General features: G+C 41.5%; 1 protein-coding gene across 1 annotated transcript in view; it reads left to right on the top strand.

Moving 5' to 3' along the window:
* Positions 1-23,908, top strand: part of LOC117510403 (versican core protein-like) — a 138,174-nt gene extending 114,266 nt beyond the window's left edge. The window contains exons 10-12 of the mRNA XM_034170102.1: positions 19,700-19,844; positions 20,004-20,186; positions 22,090-23,908. Coding sequence (XP_034025993.1) covers positions 19,700-19,844; positions 20,004-20,186; positions 22,090-22,247 — 486 coding nt within the window. The 3' untranslated portion in view covers positions 22,248-23,908. The remainder of the gene's footprint in view (positions 1-19,699; positions 19,845-20,003; positions 20,187-22,089) is intronic.
* The last annotated feature ends 378 nt before the right edge of the window (positions 23,909-24,286 follow it).

Here is a 24,286-nt window from a genome sequence, read left to right as displayed (position 1 = left end):
ACACCCCCACGCACCCCTCCTCATCACCGGAGACTTTAACCACGCCTCCCTCTCCGCCACCCTCCCCATGTTCAACCAGTACATCACGTGTAAAACCAGGGACAATAGAATACTGGACCTTTTTGACGCTAATGTGGAGGACACTTACACCTCCACCCCCCTCCCCCTGCTCGGACGCTCGGATCACAAACTCGTTTACCTGCTTCCCCAATACATACCCAGGGTGAGAAGAGAGCCAGTGCAGAAAAGGTCAGTGAAACTCTGGACTGAAGAGGCCACTGAGAGGCTGAGGGACTGTTTCAGAACCACAGACTGGAGCATGTTTCAAAACGTTTATGATGAAGACATCATCGGCCTGACCCAGTGTGTCACTGACTACGTGAACATCTGTGTGGAGAGCACTCTGCCCACCCGGAGGGTACGGTGCTTTCCCAACAACCACCCCTGGGTGACCCCTGAGCTGAAGGTCCTGATGAACCAGAAGAAGAGGGCTTTCAACTCGGGAGACAGAGAGGAGCAGCGTAGAGTCCAACAGGAACTCCAGTGGACGATCCGGACAGCCAAGAAGGAGTATGGAAGGAAGATGGAGGAGCAGCTGGCCCAGAACAACGTCAGGGATGTGTGGAGAGGCCTCAAGCCCGCTTCAGGATTTGGGCAGGGTGCCAGCAGGACTGCAGATGGAGATTCTCGATTTGCAGAGGAGCTAAACAGTTACTTTAACCGTTTTAGCTCCTCCAGACCTGCTCCCCTGCCTGTTCCTGGGTCTCCACACGTCTCCAGCAGCCAGCCCTCCAGTCCCTCTGCCCCCCCACCTTCTTCCCCCTGGTCACTTCCACTGCACCCCGGACTTTGTCCCTCCTCTACCCGGATATATTCAGCACCAGCCCACCTCAGCTCACACCTCAGCTCCCCCTCCCTCCCCACTCACTGTAACTCCGGCTGAGGTGAGAGGCCAGCTCCTGTGGCTGAAGCAGAGGAAAGCAGCAGGACCTGATGGGATCTCCCCGAGGCTGCTGAGGACCTGTGCAGATGAGCTCTGTGAGGTCCTCAGCCACATCTTCAACAAGAGCCTCAGCCTGGGGGTGGTCCCCACCCTGTGGAAGTCCTCCTGTGTGGTCCCGGTTCTCAAAACACCACACGCCAAGGAACCAGCCCACTACAAACCAGTTGCCCTGACCTTCCACCTCAAGAAGACCACGGAGGGGCTCATTCTGTCTCACCTCCGCACCATGGTGAGCGACATCCTGGACCCACTGCACTTCGCCTACAGGCCCAACATCGGGGTAGATGACGCTGTCATCTACCTGCTGCAGCAAGTGCTCACCCACCTGGAGACCAGCGGGAGCACTGTGAGAGTCATGTTCTTTGATTTCTCCAGTGCTTTCAACACTGTCAGACCGGCGCTGCTGCGGGGGAAGCTGGAGGACGCAGGTGTAAATGGACATCTCACTGCCTGGATCATCGACTACCTCACTGACTGCCCGCAGTATGTAAGTTTGAGGTGGAGCACCGGGGCCCCCCAGGGCACCGTCCTCTCGCCTTTCCTCTTCACCCTTTACACCTCGGACTTCACCAACAACACGAACAGCTGCCACCTCCAGACGTTCTCTGATGACTCCGCCATTGTGGGTCGTGTGTCTGAGGGGAATGAGCTGGAGTACCGGTCGGTCATCACAGACTTTGTGGACTGGTGTGAGCGCAACCACTTGTGTCTCAACACCAGTAAGATGAAGGAGATGGTGATCGACTTCAGGAGGAAACCACCACCTCACCCACCGGTGAACATCCAGGGGGAGGACATAGAGACCATGGACAGTTTCTAATACCTGGGTGTTCACCTCAACACCAAACTGGACTGGACTCACAACACTGACGCCCTGTACAAGAAAGGCCAGAGTCGCCTCCAGCTCCTGAGGAGACTGAGATCCTTTGGAGTGAGCAGGCCTCTGCTTAAGACCTTCTATGACTCTGTTGTAGTCTCTGCTCTCCTCTGTGCCGTCGTCTGTTGGGCCCCGGGCAGCACAGAGCGGGAGAGACACAGACTGAATAAGCTTGTCAGGAAGTCCAGCTCTGTCCTGGGCTGTCCTCTGGACTCTCTGGAGGAGGTGGCTGAGAGTAGGGTGTTAGCCAAGTTCAAATCCATCATGGACAACTGCTCTCACCCTCTGCACCAGACTGTAGTGGAGCTGAGCAGCTCCAGTGACAGACTGAGGCACCCTCAGTGCAAGAAGGAACGATACCGCAGGTCGTTCCTCCCTGCTGCTGTCAGACTGTACAATAACACTGTGAAATAACCACATGCAATAATATGTCCACAAATCACGTGCAATATTAATATGTCCACAAATCATGTGCAATAACAAGTTGTTTACAAATTCCAGCACTAATGTCACCTTATCACATGTAAATTCCACTTCACATATTGTAAATAAGATGCTCCTATTTTTTTCTTCAACTGCAATCATGTTTATATATGCATATCTACTTATATATGTACATATATATATATATATATATATATATATATATATACACACACACACACACACACACACACACACACACACACACACACACACAGTGGTCACTCGTTTATCGCGGGAATTACGTTCTAAAAATAACCCACAATAGGCGAAATCCACGAACTAGTCAGCGTTAGTTTTTACAATTATTATAGATGTTTTAAGGCTGTAAAACCCCTCACTACACACTTTATACACTTTTCTCAAACAGGCATGAACATTTTCTCACTTTTCTCTCCTGTGTAAACACTCTCAAAGTTCAAACCTTAGTCGAAAAATAAGTCCAGTATTATAGAATGAAACCAAAAATCAAAACCTGTTTTCAGGCCCAAACATTGGTTTAAGAAATAAAAATAGAACGTTTTCCTGTAAATAATTACACTCAACAAAAATATAAACGCAACACTTTTGGTTTTGCTCCCATTTTGTATGAGATGAACTCAAAGATCTAAAACTTTTTCCACATACACAATATCACCATTTCCCTCAAATATTGTTCACAAACCAGTCTAAATCTGTGATAGTGAGCACTTCTCCTTTGCTGAGATAATCCATCCCACTTCACAGGTGTGCCATATCAAGATGCTGATTAGACACCATGATTAGTGCACAGGTGTGCCTTAGACTGCCCACAATAAAAAGCCACTCTGAAAGGTACAGTTTTATCACACAGCACAATGCCACAGATGTCGCAAGATTTGAGGGAGCGTGCAGTTGGCATGCTGACAGCAGGAATGTCAACCAGAGCTGTTGCTCGTGTATTGAATGTTCATTTCTCTACCATAAGCCGTCTCCAAAGGCGTTTCAGAGAATTTGGCAGTACATCCAACCAGCCTCACAACCGCAGACCACGTGTAACCACACCAGCCCAGGACCACCACATCCAGCATGTTCACCTCCAAGATCGTCTGAGACCAGCCACTCGGACAGCTGCTGAAACAATCGGTTTGCATATCCAAAGAATTTCTGCACAAACTGTCAGAAACCGTCTCAGGGAAGCTCATCTGCATGCTCGTCGTCCTCATCGGGGTCTCGACCTGACTCCAGTTCGTCGTCGTAACTGACTTGAGTGGGCAGATGCTCACATTCGCTGGCGTTTGGCACGTTGGAGAGGTGTTCTCTTCACGGATGAATCCCGGTTCACACTGTTCAGGGCAGATGGCAGACAGGGTGTGTGGCGTTGTGTGGGTGAGCGGTTTTCTGATGTCAATGTTGTGGATCGAGTGGCCCGTGGTGGCGGTGGGGTTATGATATGGGCAGGTGTCTGTTATGGACGAAGAACACAGGTGCATTTTATTGATGGCATTTTGAATGCACAGAGATATCGTGACGAGATCCTGAGGCCCATTGTTGTGCCATACATCCAAGAACATCACCTCATGTTGCAGCAGGATAATGCACGGCCTCATGTTGCAAGGATCTGTACACAATTCTTGGAAGCTGAAAATGTCCCAGTTCTTGCATGGCCGGCATACTCACCGGACATGTCACCCATTGAGCATGTTTGGGATGCTCTGGACCGGCGTATACGACAGCGTGTACCAGTTCCTGCCAATATCCAGCAACTTCGCACAGCCATTGAAGAGGAGTGGACCAACATTCCACAGGCCACAATTGACAACCTGATCCACTCTATGCGAAGGAGATGTGTTGCACTGCATGAGGCAAATGGTGGTCACACCAGATACTGACTGGTATCCCCCCCCAATAAAACAAAACTGCACCTTTCAGAGTGGCCTTTTATTGTGGACAGTCGAAGGCACACCTGTGCACTAATCATGGTGTCTAATCAGCATCTTGATATGGCACACCTGTGAGGTGATATGGATTATCTCAACAAAGGAGAAGTGCTCACTATCACAGATTTAGACTGGTTTGTGAACAATATTTGAGGGAAATGGTGATATTGTGTATGTGGAAAAAGTTTTAGATCTTTGAGTTCATCTCATACAAAATGGGAGCAAAACCAAAAGTGTTGCGTTTATATTTTTGTTGAGTGTATGATGGATTTTAGAACTAACAAATTTAATTTAACGATCAACCCATGAGGTTGGACACATAAGAAATTATTAATAGTGACTCACCAGTATTTCAAAGTTCCACTGGCTACGCCTCTTCGTCCTGGCGCCACTCCGCTGTTGTGTCTTTTTCCACTGAGTGACACACCAGTGCGGGAGTCTTGTTCCGAGTGAAGAATAGTTATGGGTAGTTGTTGGCGCTCTTTTGTCTTCTGGGCGAGAAGATTATAAACAGACACACGCAGAACACAATGCGCGTGCTGTCCCTTCGCTCACTGCATCCCGTGGTACCGTTGTGGGGTACGGATGCGGGATCTGCAAAGAATCCAAGTCATTATAAAGATACAAACCTCTCTCAGTGGCCATGGAGCTCTGCGCCTGCGGTTACCAAGACCATGCAGCGCTGCAGATTTTTCCGCAAGAAGTCTATTCTTGCAGGCTGCTGGAGCGCTCCGCATCAAAACAGGGAGTGTAGTCTCTGGACCTGTTGCTGGAGTTGGCCGCAGCTCTATACACCAGACAGGGGGGTGGTGTGAGTGGCCCGCTGCGGCGCTTACTGAGCCCGCAGACTCGGTAAACACATCGGAGGCTGTGAGAGCAGTCACGGTGATGCCGACCGGTGCTGCGACCAGCCCGCCTGATAAGGACGCAGAACACAATGTGCTGTTAAAAAAAAAAAAGAAATACGCGAATCTGCGAGGCCGCGAAAGGTGAACCGCATTATAGCGAGGGACCACTGTGTGTGTGTGTATATATATACGAGGGCTGTCAATAAAGTAACGGTCCTTTTTATTTTTTTCAAAAACTATATGGATTTCATTCATATGTTTTTACGTCAGACATGCTTGAACCCTCGTGCGCATGCGTGAGTTTTTCCACGCCTGTCGGTGACGTCATTCGCCTGTGAGCACTCCTTGTGGGAGGAGTCGTCCAGCCCCTCGTCGGAATTCCTTTGTCTGAGAAGTTGCTGAGAGACTGGCGCGTTGTTTGATCAAAATGTTTTCTAAACCTGTGAGACACATCGAAGTGGACATGGTTCGAAAAATTAAGCTGGTTTTCAGTGAAAATTTTAACAGCTGATGAGAGATTTTGAGGTGATTCTGTCGCTTTAAGGACTTTTCAGGGTGCGAGACGTCGTGCAGCGCTCTCAGGCGGCGTCATCAGCCTGTTCAAGCTGAAAACCTCCACATTTCAGGCTCTATTGATCCAGGACGTCGTGAGAGAACAGAGAAGTTTCAGAAGAAGTCGGTTTCAGCATTTTATCCGGATATTCCACTGTTAAAGGAGATTTTTTTAATGAAAGACGTGCGGACGGATCCGCGCGTCGGGACGCAGCCGACGCGGTGCGGCGGCACAGGAAAAACACCTCCGTGTTGATAACCATTTGTAAAATCCAGGCGGCTTTTGATGGCTTTCAGTGGAGTGAGTATATGAGAAATTGTTTAACAGGCAGGACATGTTCCAACTTGTCCTTAAGGCTTTCAACAGAGGTGTTTTTCCTGTGGCGGAGCGTCGCGGCGGCTGCGTCCCGACGCGCGGACCCGTCCGCACGTCTTTCATTAAAAAAATCTCCTTTAACAGTGGAATATCCGGATAAAATGCTGAAACCGACTTCTTCTGAAACTTCTCTGTTCTCTCACGACGTCCTGGATCAATAGAGCCTGAAATGTGGAGGTTCTCAGCTTGAACAGGCTGATGACGCCGCCTGAGAGCGCTGAGCGACGTCTCGCACCGTGAAAAGTCCTTAAAGCGACAGAATCACCTCAAAATCTCTCATCAGCCGTTAAAATTTTCACTGAAAACCAGCTTAATTTTTCGAACCGTGTCCACTTCGATGTGTCTCACAGGTTTAGAAAAAATTTTGATCAAACAAAGCGCCAGTCTCTCAGCAACTTCTCAGACAAAGGAATTCCGACGAGGGGCTGGACGACTCCTCCCACAAGGCGTGCTCACAGGCGAATGACGTCACCGACAGGCGTGGAAAAACTCACGCATGCGCACGAGGGTTCAAGCATGTCTGACGTAAAAACATATGAATGAAATCCATATAGTTTTTGAAAAAATAAAAAGGACCGTAACTTTATTGACAGCCCTCGTATATATATATATATATATATATATATATATATATATATATATATATATATATATATATATATATGCTTCCACGTGGCGTTGTCATGACGCCGCACAGCGCAACTCGAAGCGGGCCTGGTGTGAAAGGGGCATAAGGAACAGAAAAGAGGATGTCTGGTATAGAAATGTGTAATGTTTGTTCAACACCACTCAAGTGGACACATGTTTGGTAGTTATAGTTGGTGAGGATCCCCTCATGAGACAAGAAAGTGGCTAATTACTGTGTGCAGCCACAATGAACAGATTGATGTCCTCACCTCAAAGGTAACCATGCAGTGCCACAGTTAGGGGAAGCATAGGGACAGCCTGGGGGACTAACAGATAAGCACAGGTTGTAGACCAATGTTTGAGTGACAGATTGAGGGGTGATGAAGGTGTGAGTGAGTGTGTGTTGGGAGGCGTCTAGCAGGCGTAGACAGGTTCCCTTTCAGCTAGTCAGCCATCAGGATGTCTGTCCAGCAGGTAACCTGGGAGGGGTGGGGTTGGGGGGGTGGGGGGGCACTGGGCAGGCCAATGGACAGCACCTGTGCCTTGTTACAGAGGGAGGCTCTGGGTGGGTGGTCACCTCCAGTAGAATTCACTCATTCATTCATTGACTTTCTACAGCTTATCTGGGTCATGGCAGCAGTGGACTGAGCAACTAGCTCACACTTCCCTATCTTTGCCCAAGTCCTTGAACACTTCCTGGGAGATTTTGATGGAGCCGGCTGCGGAATATAATCCCTCCACTGTGTCCTGGGTTTTCTATGGGCAGTGGAGAAGGGCTTAAACCCACACAAACTCACGCTAATACAATACGATAAGTAAGGCAACAATTGAGGGTGGGACTACTAAAACTCCCAAGTCAGAGTACATTATGGTGAGTGTCTGTGTGGGTGATGACAGTTCATCTGAATATTTTGAGGAGGATGCTAGCCTGTTGTGCAGTTGATTGCTTGGCCATTTGTTAACTTGAAGTGAGCTGTGCAGGAAGCTTGCGTGTGTGTTTGGTCACCATAATGACAGAGTAGTAGAGCCTCAGGGCATGGTCGGAGAAGTGGGGGAAGTTGGGGGGGGGGGGGTCACAGCTTTGAAGAGACTGTTTGAACCTAAAATGTGCTGAAAGACTGCAGGTAACATCAATTCTGTGTTGAATGCCTCACAGCAGTGCAGCTGTGTGTGTATACTGCATAAATATTCAAATGTGTGTGTCTGTGTGTGTGTGTGTGTGTGTGTGTGTAGTGTTTTGTGCCTGCAGAATTTCATGTACTTCTTATGTATGTAGTGCATACAAAACATTGTGATTTTGCCCGACATTACATAGTGTATGATGCCCATTTTAACTTATGATGTTGCATACATTATTCAATTTTTTTATTATTATTAATCATCTTGATCAACTGGAAAATTGGCTGTGTAAGTCTGATTTAGGAAAAAAAAGGTTTCCAATTTCACCCTTTCAAACAAAGTGTCAGTGAAGAGTTCACTGAATTGTTGACTTCTCAGAAGACACAATTGCTCACTCTTGTGGTCATATGTATAATCACATATAGTGTTTGCCATCAGTGGAGACAGGAAGCTGCTGTCGTGACAGCATGCTGTAGTTTTGTGTGCAAAACATCCAGCACACCTCTGATGAACATTACAGGCTTACATACTTAATGTTTTGTACACTTTGTTGTACATCAAAAATGTCTGATATTTGCTAAATTAATGTGCCCGTCTGCTTCCAACAGACACATTTGGGTGTTGTTTTTGGGGCTGCAGTCACAGAAGCAGGATGGAAGTAAAGTCAGTGTGAAACGGTGGTGTTGTTGAGGTGTTGGGGGCACATGGTCAGTCATCATCCTTATGAAAGACATTTTATGTTGTGATTTGGCACTGTATAAATCAGTTGAATTGAAATTAAATGAACTGAGTCATTTGCACTACCTGTGTCATTGTATCATCTTCACAACCTGGAAATAGCTGACATATTAACATGGATTCTACCTGCTGCTGTGATATTGTACCAAAGAACATTTTTCTTTCATTTTCAATTTTTCAATTTTCAATTTATTTTCATTAATATAGCGCCAAATCACAACAAAGTTACCTCAAGGCCCGTCACACAAGTAAGGTCTAACCTTACTAACCCCCAGAGCAACAGTGGTAAGGAAAAAGTCCCTCTGAGGAAGAAATCTAAAGCAGACCAGACTCAAAGGGGTGACCCTCTGCTTGGGCCATGCTACAGAAACAATTTACAAAACAATTCACAAAAACAAATATACAGGAGATGTTGCCGGTGCACAGGACGGTAGGGTTGCAGAAACAGACACCACACCCATCTTTGGATTGAGCTGCACCTGAAACAGAGATAAAAAGCAGAATCAGGCATTGGAAAGACAACAAATACAATATAATTTGTCAGCATTAAGCAACAAGAAAAACAAAAGAAATACTAAGGTGATCCCCGGCCACTAGCCCTGAGCTTCACTAAGAAGACCCAGAATTTAGATAAAGTTGAGGCCATGGCATGCTCCGTTTCCTAATGAAATTAATTTAAAAGAGTAAAAAGCATAGTAACATACTATGTCAGTATGCTAGCCATATGAAAGGGAACATAAGTGTGTTTTAAGTCTGGACTTGAAAGTCTCTACAGAATCTGACTTTTATTGATGCAGGGAGATCATTCCACAGAACGGGCATGATAAGAGAAAGCTCTGTGACCCACAGACTTTTTATTCACCCTAGGGACACAAAGTAGTCCTGCACCCTGAGAACGCGAAGCCCAGGCCGGTACATAAGGTTTGCTTAGGTCAGCTACAGTAGTGTTCAGAATAATAGTAGTGCTATGTGACTAAAAACATTAATCCAGGTTTTGAGTAATTTTCTTATTGTTACATGGGAAACAAGGTACCAGTAGATGCTCACAAATCAAACAAGACCAAGCATTCATGATCAGTGTTGCCACAGTTACTTTGAAAACATAATCCAATTACTGATTACTGATTACTCCTTGAAAAAGTAACTTAGTTACTTTACTGATTACTCAGTTGTAAAAGTAACTAAGTTAGATTGCTACTTACTTTTTTAGTTACTTTCCCCAGCTGTCGACAACAACCCTCTGCCACCTCAACATGACAATGATACTTGTTTTGCCAAAACTCACTTTATAGTCACTCTTTCGTGACTTCAATGAAAATAAATACTTGTTTTAGAAAAAGTAAAATAAAGACCTCTTTCTTGAGCTCATATTTAACTGTTGACAGCACTGTAACAGTAAAACTTGCAATTTCTAACCTACATTGTTTATAAATGTAACTAATAATTCTTTCTAACATTTTTCTAACATTTAAATTCTCTCTAAACATTTTACTTGTCGAAATTATTATTATTATAAGTAGTATTAGTAGTTGTAGTAAAAAAAGGCTTCAAAACTGGACCTTTAATCTAGGGGTGTTGTGGGGGGGGCACATCCTTGCCCCACGCCCCCATTCCATCTGAATTCGCCCCTGCTTTGGCGTTTGAGCACAAAGAATGGATAACATTTATTTATGCAGAAAACATGACCACATTTACAGGTAAGAAAGTTTTATTGCGTTTTCACATCATGTGGTCCTCAGAAAGAGAGTTCAGGTGCATTTGAGTGGAAAATAGTGTTAGTTGTTGACGGATCGCGGAGGATCAGCTGTTTTTAGCAGCAGATAGGGAGCGGCTCAGCTCAGAATTCTAAATAAATGAGAAAAAAGCATAAAAATGTCTGTAAAGCTCAGTGCAGGTGTGCTGTTGTCACCGTGCTTTAAGAGGTGAGGATGAGCAGCTGCAGAAAACAGCGGATGAAAAGCTCACAGCTCGCTTAAAGTGGGCAGTTCAGTCAAGCCCCGACCCCCTGCCCACGGACCAAGTTTAATGCTGCTATCGACCCACAATGCAAAAATAACAGTAATGCACAGTGACCTGGAGAAGTAACTTTAATCTGATTACTGATTTGGAAAGATTAACGCGTTAGATTACTCGTTACAAAAAAAAAGTGGTCAGATTAGAGTAACACGTTACTAAGTAACGCGTTACCACCACGCGTTGGTAATCGCCACGCGTTACCGGCATCACTGTTCATGATATGAACAATATGATGATATGAATTAAGGCTATGAAATTGGGCTGTTAGTAAAAAAAAGTAGAAAAGGGGGTGTTCACAATAATAGTAGCATCTGCTGTTGACGCTACAACCTCAAAACTATTATGTTCAAACTGCATTTTTAGCAATCCTGTGAATCACTAACTAGTATTTAGTTGTATAACCACAGTTTTTCATGATTTCTTCACATCTGCGAGGCATTAATTTTGTTGGTTTGGAACCAAGATTTTGCTTGTTTACTAGTGTGCCTGGGGTCATTGTCTTGTTGAAACACCCATTTCAAGGGCATGACCTCTTCAGCATAGGGCAACATGACCTCTTCAAGTATTTTGACATATCCAAACTGATCCATGATACCTGGTATGTGATATATAGGCCCAACACCATAGTAGGAGAAACATGCCCATATCATGATGCTTGCACCACCATGCTTCACTGTCTTCACTGTGAACTGTGGCTTGAATTCAGAGTTTGTGGGTGGTCTCACAAACTGTCTGCGGCTCTTGGAGCCATAAAGAAGAATTTTACTCTCACCAGTCCACAAAATATTCCTCCATTTCTCTTTAGGCCAGTTGATGTGTTCTTTGGGAAATTGTAACCTCTTCTGCACATGTCTTTTATTTAACAGAGGGACTTTGCGGGGGATTCTTGCAAATAAATTAGCTTCACATAGGTGTCTTCTAATTGTCACAGCACTTACAGGTAACTCCAGACTGTCTTTGATCATCCTGGAGCTGATCAGTGGGTGAGCCTTTGCCATTCTGGTTATTCTTCTATCCATTTTGATGGTGGTTTTCTGTTTTCTTCCACACGTCTCTGGTTTTTTTTGTTCATTTTAAAGCATTGGAGATCATTGTAGATGAACAGCCTATAATTTTTTGCACCTGCGTATAACTTTTCCCCTCTCCAATCAACTTTTTAATCAAACTATGCTGTTCTTCTGAACAATGTCTTGAATGTCCCATTTTCCCCAGGCTTTCAAAGAGAAAACCATGTTCAACAGTTGCTGGCTTCATCCTTATATAGGGGACATCTGATTCACACCTGTTTGTTCCACAAAATTGACAAACTCATCACCAATAACCAGTAAAAATCTATTTAAGCATAAAAATTCAAAAAGAAAAAATAATATAGCACCTTCAACTGCACCACAGACTAAAACAGTTAAATGTGGTCTATTAAACATTAGATCTCTCTCTTCTAAGTCCCTGTTAGTAAATGATATAATAATTGATCAACATATTGATTTATACTGCCTTCCAGAAACCTGGTTACAGCAGGATGAATATGTTAGTTTAAATGAGTCAACACCCCCGAGTCACACTAACTGCCAGAACGCTCGTAGCACGGGCCGAGGCGGAGGATTAGCAGCAATCTTCCATTCCAGCTTATTAATTAATCAAAAACCCAGACAGAGCTTTAATTCATTTGAAAGCTTGACTCTTAGTCTTGTCCATCCAAATTGGAAGTCCCAAAAACCAGTTTTATTTGTTGTTATCTATCGTCCTCCTGGTCGTTACTGTGAGTTTCTCTGTGAATTTTCAGAACTTTTGTCTGACTTAGTGCTTAGCTCAGATAAGATAATTATAGTGGGCGATTTTAACATCCACACAGATGCTGAGAATGACAGCCTCAACACTGCATTTAATCTATTATTAGACTCAGTTGGCTTTGCTCAAAATGTAGATGAGTCCACCCACCACTTTAATCATATCTTAGATCTTGTTCTGACTTATGGTATGGAAATTGAAGACTTAACAGTATTCCCTGAAAACTCCCTTCTGTCTGATCATTTCTTAATAACATTTACATTTACTCTGATGGACTACCCAGCAGTGGGGAATAAGTTTCATTACACTAGAAGTCTTTCAGAAAGCGCTGTAACTAGGTTTAAGGATATGATTCCTTCTTTATGTTCTCTAATGCCATATACCAACACAGGGCAGAGTAGCTACCTAAACTCTGTAAGTGAGATAGAGTATCTCGTCAATAGTTTTACATCCTCATTGAAGACAACTTTGGATGCTGTAGCTCCTCTGAAAAAGAGAGCCTTAAATCAGAAGTGCCTGACTCCGTGGTATAACTCACAAACCCGCAGCTTAAAGCAGATAACCCGTAAGTTGGAGAGGAAATGGCGTCTCACTAATTTAGAAGATCTTCACTTAGCCTGGAAAGAGTCTGTTGCTCTATAAAAAAGCCCTCCATAAAGCTAGGACATCTTACTACTCATCACTAATTGAAGAATATAAGAACAACTCCAGGTTTCTTTTCAGCACTGTAGCCAGGCTGACAAAGAGTCAGAGCTCTATTGAGCCGAGTATTTAACTTTAACTAGTAATGACTTCATGACTTTCTTTGCTAATAAAATTTTAACTATTAGAGAAAAAATTACTCATAACCATCCCAAAGACGTATCGTTATCTTTGGCTGCTTTCAGTGATGCCGGTATTTGGTTAGACTCTTTCTCTCCGATTGTTCTGTCTGAGTTATTTTCATTAGTTACTTCCTCCAAACCATCAACATGTCTATTAGACCCCATTCCTACCAGGCTGCTCAAGGAAGCCCTACCATTAATTAATGCTTCGATCTTAAATATGATCAATCTATCTTTATTAGTTGGCTATGTACCACAGGCTTTTAAGGTGGCAGTAATTAAACCATTACTTAAAAAGCCATCACTTGACCCAGCTATCTTAGCTAATTATAGGCCAATCTCCAACCTTCCTTTTCTCTCAAAAATTCTTGAAAGGGTAGTTGTAAAACAGCTAACTGATCATCTGCAGAGGAATGGTCTATTTGAAGAGTTTCAGTCAGGTTTTAGAATTCATCATAGTACAGAAACAGCATTAGTGAAGGTTACAAATGATCTTCTTATGGCCTCAGACAGTGGACTCATCTCTGTGCTTGTTCTGTTAGACCTCAGTGCTGCTTTTGATACTGTTGACCATAAAATTTTATTACAGAGATTAGATCATGCCATAGGTATTAAAGGCACTGCGCTGCGGTGGTTTGAATCATATTTATCTAATAGATTACAATTTGTTCATGTAAATGGGGAATCTTCTTCACAGACTAAGGTTAATTATGGAGTTCCACAAGGTTTTGTGCTAGGACCAATTTTATTCACTTTATATATGTTTCCCTTAGGCAGTGTTATTAGACGGTATTGCTTAAATTTTCATTGTTACGCAGATGATACCCAGCTTTATCTATCCATGAAGCCAGAGGACACACACCAATTAGCTAAACTGCAGGATTGTCTTACAGACATAAAGACATGGATGACCTCTAATTTCCTGCTTTTAAACTCAGATAAAACTGAAGTTATTGTATTTGGCCCCACAAATCTTAGAAACATGGTGTCTAACCAGATCCTTACTCTGGATGGCATTACCCTGACCTCTAGTAATACTGTGAGAAATCTTGGAGTCATTTTTGATCAGGATATGTCATTCAATGCGCATATTAAACAAATATGTAGGACTGCTTTTTTGCATTTGCGCAATATTTCTAAAATTAGAAAGGTCTTGTCTCAGAGTGATGCTGAAAAAACTAATTCATGCATTTATTTCCTCTAGGCTGGACTATTGTAATTCATTATTATCAGGTTGTCCTAAAAGTTCCCTGAAAAGCCTTCAGTTAATTCAAAATGCTGCAGCTAGAGTACTGACGGGGAGTAGAAGGAGAGAGCATATCTCACCCATATTGGCCTCTCTTCATTGGCTTCCTGTTAATTCTAGAATATAATTTAAAATTCTTCTTCTTACTTATAAGGTTTTGAATAATTAGGTCCCATCTTATCTTAGGGACCTCACAGTACCATATCACCCCAATAGAGCGCTTTGCTCTCAGACTGCAGGCTTACTTGTAGTTCCTAGGGTTTGTAAGAGTAGAATGGGAGGCAGAGCCTTCAGCTTTCAGGCTCCTCTCCTGTGGAACCAGCTCCCAATTCAGATCAGGGAGACAGACACCCTCTCTACTTTTAAGATTAGGCTTAAAACTTTTGTTTTTGCTAAAGCTTATAGTTAGGGCTGGATCAGGTGACCCTGAACCATCCCTTAGTTATGCTGCTATAGACTTAGACTGCTGGGGGGTTCCCATGATGCACTGAGTGTTTCTTTCTCTTTTTGCTCTGTATGCACCACTCTGCATTTAATCATTAGTGATTGATCTCTGCTCCCCTCCACAGCATGTCTTTTTCCTGGTTCTCTCCCTCAGCCCCAACCAGTCCCAGCAGAAGACTGCCCCTCCCTGAGCCTGGTTCTGCTGGAGGTTTCTTCCTGTTAAAAGGGAGTTTTCCTTCCCACTGTTGCCAAGTGCTTGCTCACAGAGGGTCGTTTTGACCGTTGGGGTTTTTCCGTAATTATTGTATGGCCTTGCCTTACAATATAAAGCGCCTTGGGGCAGCTGTTTGTTGTGATTTGGCGCTATATAAATAAAATTGATTTGATTTGATTTTGAAACTCACTGACTGAATGCCACACTACTATTATTGTGAACACCCCCTTTTCTACTTTTTTTTTTTACTAATAGCCCAATTTCATAGCCTTAAGAGTGTGCATATTATGAATGCTTGGTCTTGTTGGATTTGTGAGAATCTACTGAATCTACTGGTACCTTGTTTCCGATGTAACAATAAGAAAGATACTCAAAACCTGGATTAATCTTTTTAGTCACATAGCACTACTATTATTCTGAACACTACTGTAAGTAGGGAGGTGCCAGTCCGTGAACAGTTTTATAGGTTCGTAACAGAATCTTAAAATCTGATCTCACAGGGACAGGAAGCCAGTGAAGAGGTGCCAAAATGGGTGTAATGTGGTCAAACCTTCTGCTTCATTTGAGCACAAGCAGGGGTGGATCTTCAGGGGGATAATGGGAGCAATTGCTCCATACTGTGGAGCGTTTTCCCTCAGCTGCCTCGTAACTTTTATGTTCTTGAAACTGTACTTGCAAAAACAATTCACCACTATGTCCACAAGCTCCTCAAAGAATTGCATCCATCTATCCATTTTCTCAATCCGCTTACTCCAGTTAAGGGACATGGGGGGCTGGAACCTATCACAGCAGTTCAAAGCATAGCAACAAAATATAAACTGACCAAAAGTTGTAAATAATTGTAATATGGTTATATGGCTACAACAGTGCATGCGCTGTGATTGGCTGATTTCCGGTCTGATATTTTCCTATATCAGACCGTTACCATGACAATCGGTCCAAATTATGTATCAGATTTGCGACTTTGAGTTTTCACGGGGCGACATAAAACAAAAAGCGAACACATAAATTATGAGCGATGAAGAGGACCATTCTCTGAGTGAATTTTATTACACTGCGAGTTTGGTTTGGAGGAATTAACAGCAAACGAGCTCGAAGTGGACATGCAAAATAAAGACCAACAAGATGAAAAGCTCCGAACAGCCATATAATAAATGAGTTCTTAACCTCACTTGCTCAGTTAATAATCCTTTAATATAATCTTAGCCCCCCCACCCCTCAAAACGTTAGCTGCTGCCCTGTATCAAACCCACAGTCTCCTTCACACAGATACACACATTGAGATCGAGTGTATCTTCAGCCCGGTAGAGTGGAGCAACTGAGCAGCCCGAGCATCTTTTGATAAAGGGCCACACACAAAAGTTCAGTGTTTTTATTATTCAAGTTATTTTTTAAAAATAAAATAAAATAAAATAAAGTAGCATTTGTCTTTTTTTCTGATCTAAAAAAATGATCCGATCTGTGGCTTAAAAAAAAATATCTGTTCTGAACCGTGGCTCTTGTGATCCGTGACACCCCGAGTTCACATACTTTATTGTAAGTCTGCTTGACTGTTGGAAGGCTGTGTATCATTTTCTCTGCATGCTTGATACTTTGAAATGTGGGTCTGGTGTCACTGTCCTATTGACTACTTCTCCTCACTTGTGTTCAAAATTATTCAAAGTACACATTGTACTGGGAAAGTATGTATCAATTCTCCTTAAGAGCAGTCCAAATGTGTTCCAGTACCTCCTCTGAAAAATGTGAATTCCAACAGACAAGTTATAATTGTATGGCTACAGTCTAAAATCACCTGAATTATATTGCAAATAGAACCTGGAAAATGTATTCACAACAGAGAAGTTATGCTTTAGAATGATACAAAGTGAAATATGTTACTGTTTATTAAACCACTGAATTGACTGGAAAGTTGAGTGTCCATTCTGCAGCACTTTTGTGTATCAGAGATAGGGATTTTCCAAGTTAAGAACACTGGACTGCAGGGTCATATGGAGAGCATTGCTAACACAGTTTTGGTACAGCTGTGTAGCCGCATGCACTTGATTCAGAATTGACTGCTCTTCAAAACATGCAGTGCTGGCTTTGGTGGCCACCAGACTTTGGTTTTGGAGATGAACAAAATCAACAAACAAGCTCAGTTCAAGCTACATGTAACTTCCAAACTACACGCATGTTGACAGAAAGAGAAATAAGCAGTATCTTTGGTTACATTCATACAAAATCCTTTCTGCAGGGTTGTATGGACATATGACCTATTTGAGTTTTAGAATATAACTGCTATAAAGCTGCCGGAAGTAGTTGAAGGCCGTCTGTTCTTCTGAAAATCTTCTCTTCATGGGAACCTGTTATAATTTTTTTCTAGACAACATGAATTTTTATTATCAGTAATGTTGTATTATGAATCCTCTAGTTAAAGCCTAATAAATAAAAGTATAGTCATGTCAATGAAAATTCTTTTAATGCCTTAAATCTTACAAAGCTCAGTGGCCCTATACCTTTGACATTTTCTTAAGAATTTTCCCAAGTGCTTTTTTTAACAGAGCAAGGAATTTTCAACACAACATTTCTAAATATCCAAGTTTTATTTTGAATGCTTATATAATTCTACGTTGCACATACAACCAAAATTATTTCATATAAAAAACAAAAACTACCAGGACTAATACTGTTAGCCCCTCTGATTCTAATAGACAAATGTGTGCTCTTGAGCATGGTGGTGCACTCCCTCATCATGCTCTGGGGCTGTTTTGCTGCCTTCAAATTCTTCAATGTCACCTCAAAGCAACAGCTCGACAGTTGAAACTTGGTCATAATTGGGTGTTCTAACAGAACAATGCTCCCAAACACACATCAAAACTGGTTGTGGGTTGGATAAAGCAGGCTAGCATAAAGCTTCTGGAATGAGTTTCTCAATGTGACAACCTCAACCATATTGAAAGTTTGTAGACAATGCTTAAAAACCAAGTCCCTGCCAGCAAACCAACCAGTTTAAATGAACTCTACCTATTCTGCCAAGAAGAGTGGTCAAGTATCCAGCCACAATTCTGCCAGAAGCTTATGATGGCTACCAAAAACATCTGGTCAAGGTGTACTTTACTAAGCAACATTAAGCTAAATATTAGTGGTGATTTATGTATATATTTGAGCCTATGTGTATAATTTAGACATTATCTGGATGAGAGAAGATCCAAAAAGATGTATGCTGTGTAATTATTCTAGCCTGGCAAAGAACCATTCAAAGAAATCATTAAAAGCACAAAATTACCATGACATTCATGCTCATGATGAGCATACAGTTGTGCTCATAGGTTTACATACCCTGGCAGAAGCTGAGTTTTTTTTTTTTTTGGGCCATTTTTCAGAGAATATGAATGACAACACAAAACTTTGTTTCACTCATGGTTAGTGGTTGGGTGAAGCCATTTATTGTCAAACAACTGTGTTTACTCTTTTGAAATCATAATGACAACACAAACTACCCAAATGACCCAGATCAAAAGTTTTCATACTCCTTTCTTAATACTGTGTGTTGCCCCCTTTAACATCAATGACAGCTTGGAGTCTTTTGTGGTAGCTTTGGACGAGACTCTCTGATGGTAAAGCTGCCCCTGAATATGTCTTGGACTTTATTTACATTAATTACAAAGAAATACAAACAGTATAGCACTTTATGGTAACTCTGCATGAAGTAGACAGTTCTCAAAAACTGAGTGACTGTGCAAGAAGCAGAAGAATGAGGAAAGCCACCAAGACACCCAGACAACCCAGGAGAAGTTATGGGCTTATGTGGCTGTGATTGGAGAAATTGTGCACAGTACAAGCTTTGCATTTTGCATCACTACTCTTAGCTTCATAGTGGAGTAGAGCAGAGAAGGATTTTCTTTCACCAAAACAGATCAAATCCACCCTTGAATCTCAGATGTACCTTCTGGCAATTTGTAGCTAAACTTTCAGGTCTTCTTTTTAAGAAAATCCTCCTCTATACCACTTCATCATGAAGATGGATAACTGGTGATACAAAATGCAAAGCTTGCACTGTGCATAATTTCTCCAATCACAGCCACGTAAGCCTATAACTTCTCCTGGGTTGTCTGGGTGTCTTGGTGGCTTTCCTCACTCTTCTACGTCTTGCACAGTCACTCAGTTTTTGAGAACTGTCTACTTCATGCAGATTTACCATAGAGTGCCATATTGTTTGTATTTCTTCATAATTGATGTAAATAAAGTGCAAAACATATTCAGTGGCAGCTTTACCATCAGAGAGCCTCGTCCACAACGACCACAAAAGACTCCAAGCTGTCATTGATGTTAAAGGGGGCAATACACAGTATTAAGAACAGGGGTATGTAAACTTTTGATCAGGTTCATTTGGGTAGTTTCTGTTCTCATTGTGATTTGAAAAGAGTAAACACTGTTGTTTGCCGATAAATGGCTTCACCCAACCACTAACCATGAGTAAAAAACAGTTTTTGTGTTATTGTTCATATTCGCTGAAGAATGGCAAAAAAAAAAAATAAAATAAATAAAAAATCTCCCAGGGTATGTAAACGTTTGAGCACAACTGTATGTGAACTTCCAACCACTGATTAAATCAACATTGGGAATCTTACTAATAGGATATCTCTCTCCTTATATCCTGCTTTTAGCAATATGAAAACTGGAGGCCCAACCAACCTGACAGCTTCTTCTCATCTGGTGAAGACTGTGTGGTGATGATCTGGCATGAGGACGGCCAGTGGAATGATGTTCCCTGCAACTATCACCTCACCTTTACCTGCAAGAAGGGCACAGGTACAAAGGCTGAGGATTTCTTCACTCACAGTCTGGCTTAAAGACTTTTAACTGACATGACTTGTAAGATAACCTGTTTACAGAGGAAAAGGCTTATAAAAATATGAATGTTTCAGTTTCGATTTACAGCTTATGTTGTTGTTATTGTCTTTTTGTCAGTGGCTTGTCGTCAGCCACCTGTGGTGGAGAATGCTCGTACCTTTGGGGCAAAGCGTGAGAGGTATGAGGTCAACTCACTAGTGAGGTACCAGTGTCGGACTGGGTTTATCCAGAGGCACGTGCCAATCATCCGTTGTCGTGGAAATGGACGATGGGATAACCCTCAAATCGCCTGCATGAACCGTAAGTAGCACGGAGTTCTTTGATTTGATAAGTTATACTGAACATTTGTCTTCCGAATTATTGGCACCTTTATATTTTAAGTGCCAGCTTTAAAATAGGTTCATACATAAATGCAAATGAACCATTTTTTTTATAATCAGAATATTTCTAAACAAAATTATTTTATACAGTGAAATAAAAATATGTAGATATATAATGTATGCATGACGCAATTATTGCCACACTATTAAATCATCAGTTTTATAGCCAGTTTTCTTCAGACAAGTCATTCGGTGGATACATGAATATTTCCAGTTCAGCAGATATGTCATAGACTTTCTTTATGCCAGTTGTTAAGAAATACAAATAATGGAGTATTGTATGGTAAATCTATCTACAGCAGGCAATTCTCAAAAACTGAGTGAGTGTGCAAGAAAGAGACTACTGAGGGAAGCCATCAAGACACGAATGACAACTCTGGAAAAGTTATTGGCTTCTGCGACTTTAATGGGAACGGCTGGGGAAAGTGCAACGTTTGTATATTACATCACCAATTACAGTATATAGCTTCATGGTGGTGTGGAACAATGTAGGATTTACTTCAAAAGATGATGTGAAATTTCAGCCACAGTTTGCCAGAAAGCATGTGCAACACTTGAGCTGAGAAATGATCTATTTTCTCATCTTGCCTTTCTTTGTTTCTCTGTGACTGGTGATACAATGGACAAAAGCTGCACTATCAATTTCAATTCAATTTCAATTTATTTTCATTTATATTTCACTATTTCATTTATATTTCACAATTTACTATGCCTATAACTAAAGCTAACATTTCCCTTACCTAGTAATAGGTAGCTAGCACCAATCATACCCACAGAACCCTATAATTCCTTCATGGTTGTCATGGTGGCTTCCCACACTAGTTAAATTCTTGCCTGATCATTCAGTGTTTGAGAAATGCCTACCCTAGACAGATTTACCACACAATACCAACTACTGTTTGTAGTTCTTGACCAATGTAGATGAACTTCAGTACATATTCAGTGAGTTGTAAATATTTATGTATCTTTCCCCTGACTTGTCTTAAGAAAATGGCTGTGAAAGTAATGCTTTATTGTAAATTCATCAAAGGATGCCAGTAACTGTCATATTCTACACATTATGTCTATATTTTTATTTTGCTACATGACATAAATCTGACCAGGTCTGTAAATTGCTCTCAAATTCAAAATTCAAATTTATTAATTAATTTATATCGGGCCAACTCATGACAAGGTCGCCTCAAGGCGCTTCACACAACACAACTCGGAAAACAGAACAAAATGAATTAAAAAATTAAAAACATAATAAAAGCACAAAACCATAAAAGAGTAAAAAGAATGAAAAACACATAATAACATAATATACTAAGGATAAAACAAGGAAAACAAAGGTCTTAAGTCTTGATTTAAAAGTCTCAACAGAATCCGATTGCCTTATGTGTGCAGGGAGATCATTCCACAGAGCAGGATGATAAGAGAAAGCTCTGTGACCCGCAGACTTTTTATTCACCATAGCAACACAGAGAAGTCCTGCACCTTGCGAACACAGGACCCGAGCCAGTACGTAGGGTTTAACCAGGTCAGCCAGGTAGGGAGGTGCCAGCCTATGAACAATTTTATAGGCCAGTAACAGAACCTTAAAATCCCTTCTCGCAGAGACAGGAAGCCAGTGAAGGGATGCCAAAATTGGTGTAATGTGATAAAATTTTCTGCTTCATGTCAAGAGTTTGGCAGCAGCATTTTGAACCAATTGAAGACCCCTAATGCTGGACTGCAGTAAAGCAGAAAATAGAGCATTACAATAGTCCAGTGCTCTTGGTGTCATCTGTGTATAATTGAACTATAGACTACAATAACAGCTGTATATCTATTTTCTCCAACAGCTTCAAGCTATCAAAGGACCTACTTCCGAAGGCATCACCACAGTAGGCTCTACAGCATCAACAACTTCGAACAGTGGTCTGATGAGGGCTTCCCATTTCACCATCAGCGCCACAGAGGACGGAGAGACAGGACTAAACGTAAGGTGAAGAGACACTGATTTCACTGAGAAGAAGACACAAGGCTGCAGCCTGTGTGGAACAGGAGAAAGGATCCTAAAGGAAAAGCACAAGAGGAAAATCATCTGTGAAATGAAACACAGACTGGATGACGACAAAATCTTGGGATTTTAATTCATGACTGTTTTATACAAATGCCAATGTGGACAAAATAATTTCAGCTGGCTACTGGAAATGCAAAAAGTACGCTTATAATATTTTTGTAAAAACTGTGCAAGTGTCTTTTTGCTTATTTTTTTTAAATCAAATAATACATTTGCAATTGTTATATTACATTTGACTTCCAACTGTGCTTTATGAAATCACCACAAGTGTTCCTTATTCATAAAAAAAGAAAAAAAAAGTTGATGTGAGATGATGGACTTTTGTGAACATCATTGTGCATTCATAGATCAAAAATGTCGGATTTGAACAATGTATATGCCACGTCAAGAAATCCAAGTTTGATTTCTCGGAACACAAATCAGGTGTCACTTTCATGCAAACTGTCATTTTTTTTAATTTTTTTTTATCTCTCATTCTTACAAATCTTCCAGAATCTTTCTCCAGTGTGCACTTTGTCAGCAGGAAGGAGCATCATACACGTAACACATCACATGTACATGAGTGTGAGGAAATGAATTTTTTCAGTAATCTGCTGGATTTTCAATGTGGTGGCAGCTTTCAGTGAACCAACACTTTTTTTTTTTTTGCGTTAGCCTTTACTGCAGAATATCATCAGTGTTTTGTATAAGAGTTTATGCATAGATTTATAGAGAGAGAATTTATTACACTTTATGGTATTTCTGTCGTATGGTACGTTTTATTTTAAAATGAGGGCAGTCTCTCTCTGTGCAAAGTATCGACAAAGCCTTAATCCACTGACGGAAATCCATCTCGCTGCTTGAAAACGAAAGAAGGAACAGGAAGCACATCGTGCATGTTTTTCTTTTCAGGCTGATCTTCACCATTCTTTGCTTTACTCGCGGTCTGTTTAGAATAACGGTAATGCCGTACCAAAGAGTCTCACGCACATCTGCTGTGCTTTAGATTGTTAGCATTTTGGAGGTAAGATTTGTTGTTTGACACGTTCACGTTTCTAGTTATTGTAGTTAATGTAAATTGGACCTTAAGAAGAATGTATTGTGTGAAACACTCAGAAAGACTTGAACGTAACAGCTGTTTAAGCAGAGATGCATATAATTTATTTTATAGCTGCTCTTTATTTTTTAACTCATCGGTCGCATGACCCAATAATGTTCTGCATACACACATGTTCAGCAAGAGACAAGCCACAATCAAAGACTATAATTTACTGACAGTACAGTGAATCTTTACGTTGCATTCGAATAATAAACACGGAAGGCCCTAAAGGCTGCAATAATGTTCTACAACATTACCAAAAAAAGTTTGTAAATGTGGATGGTTGTGTGACACTTTTTAAATGGGAAATTGTTTTATGAGTAAATGTATGTGTTTCATACTTAATGTGCACATAATATCTTTTTTATATTTATAACTTTAAAAAAACTATAATGTGAATGTGTGGAATGTTTGTGTTTTTTTTAAATGAACAAGCTGTTTTAATGCTTTAAATCACCAAAGAAATAAAATATAGTTATTATATACTAATAAACATATTTGTTTTTAAGATGATGTTCAACAAGCAGAGTGAATATGAATTATTCTTTCTGTTTTTGCAAGTTTTTGTATACATATTCATTCACAAAACATTTTTATTATTGCTCTCTAATCTTTGAAGGATCTTGGAAAGTGTCTCCTGAGTTGGAACATGTAACAAGTAGTGCAGGGGTTCCACCAGCAGGTAGTGCCATCAGACCAAAATACTGGTTTTCACAGCAGGACGTGATGATGATGATGGTGATGATGATGATGATTATTATTTTGTTGTTGTTGGCGGCAGCATGGTGGTCAAGCAGTTTGTGAGCTTGTTTCCAGAGCAGAAGGTTCCCAAATTCAAGACCACCCCTGCCCATTTTGCATGTAATGTCAAAAAAAACCCTGTGCCAAATCAATTAAC

Source organism: Thalassophryne amazonica, chromosome 5, assembly GCF_902500255.1.
Source record: "Thalassophryne amazonica chromosome 5, fThaAma1.1, whole genome shotgun sequence".
Taxonomy (NCBI): domain Eukaryota; kingdom Metazoa; phylum Chordata; class Actinopteri; order Batrachoidiformes; family Batrachoididae; genus Thalassophryne; species Thalassophryne amazonica.
The sequence above is the reverse complement of the archived record's forward strand: the minus strand, read 5'-3'. Positions and strand labels throughout refer to the sequence as shown.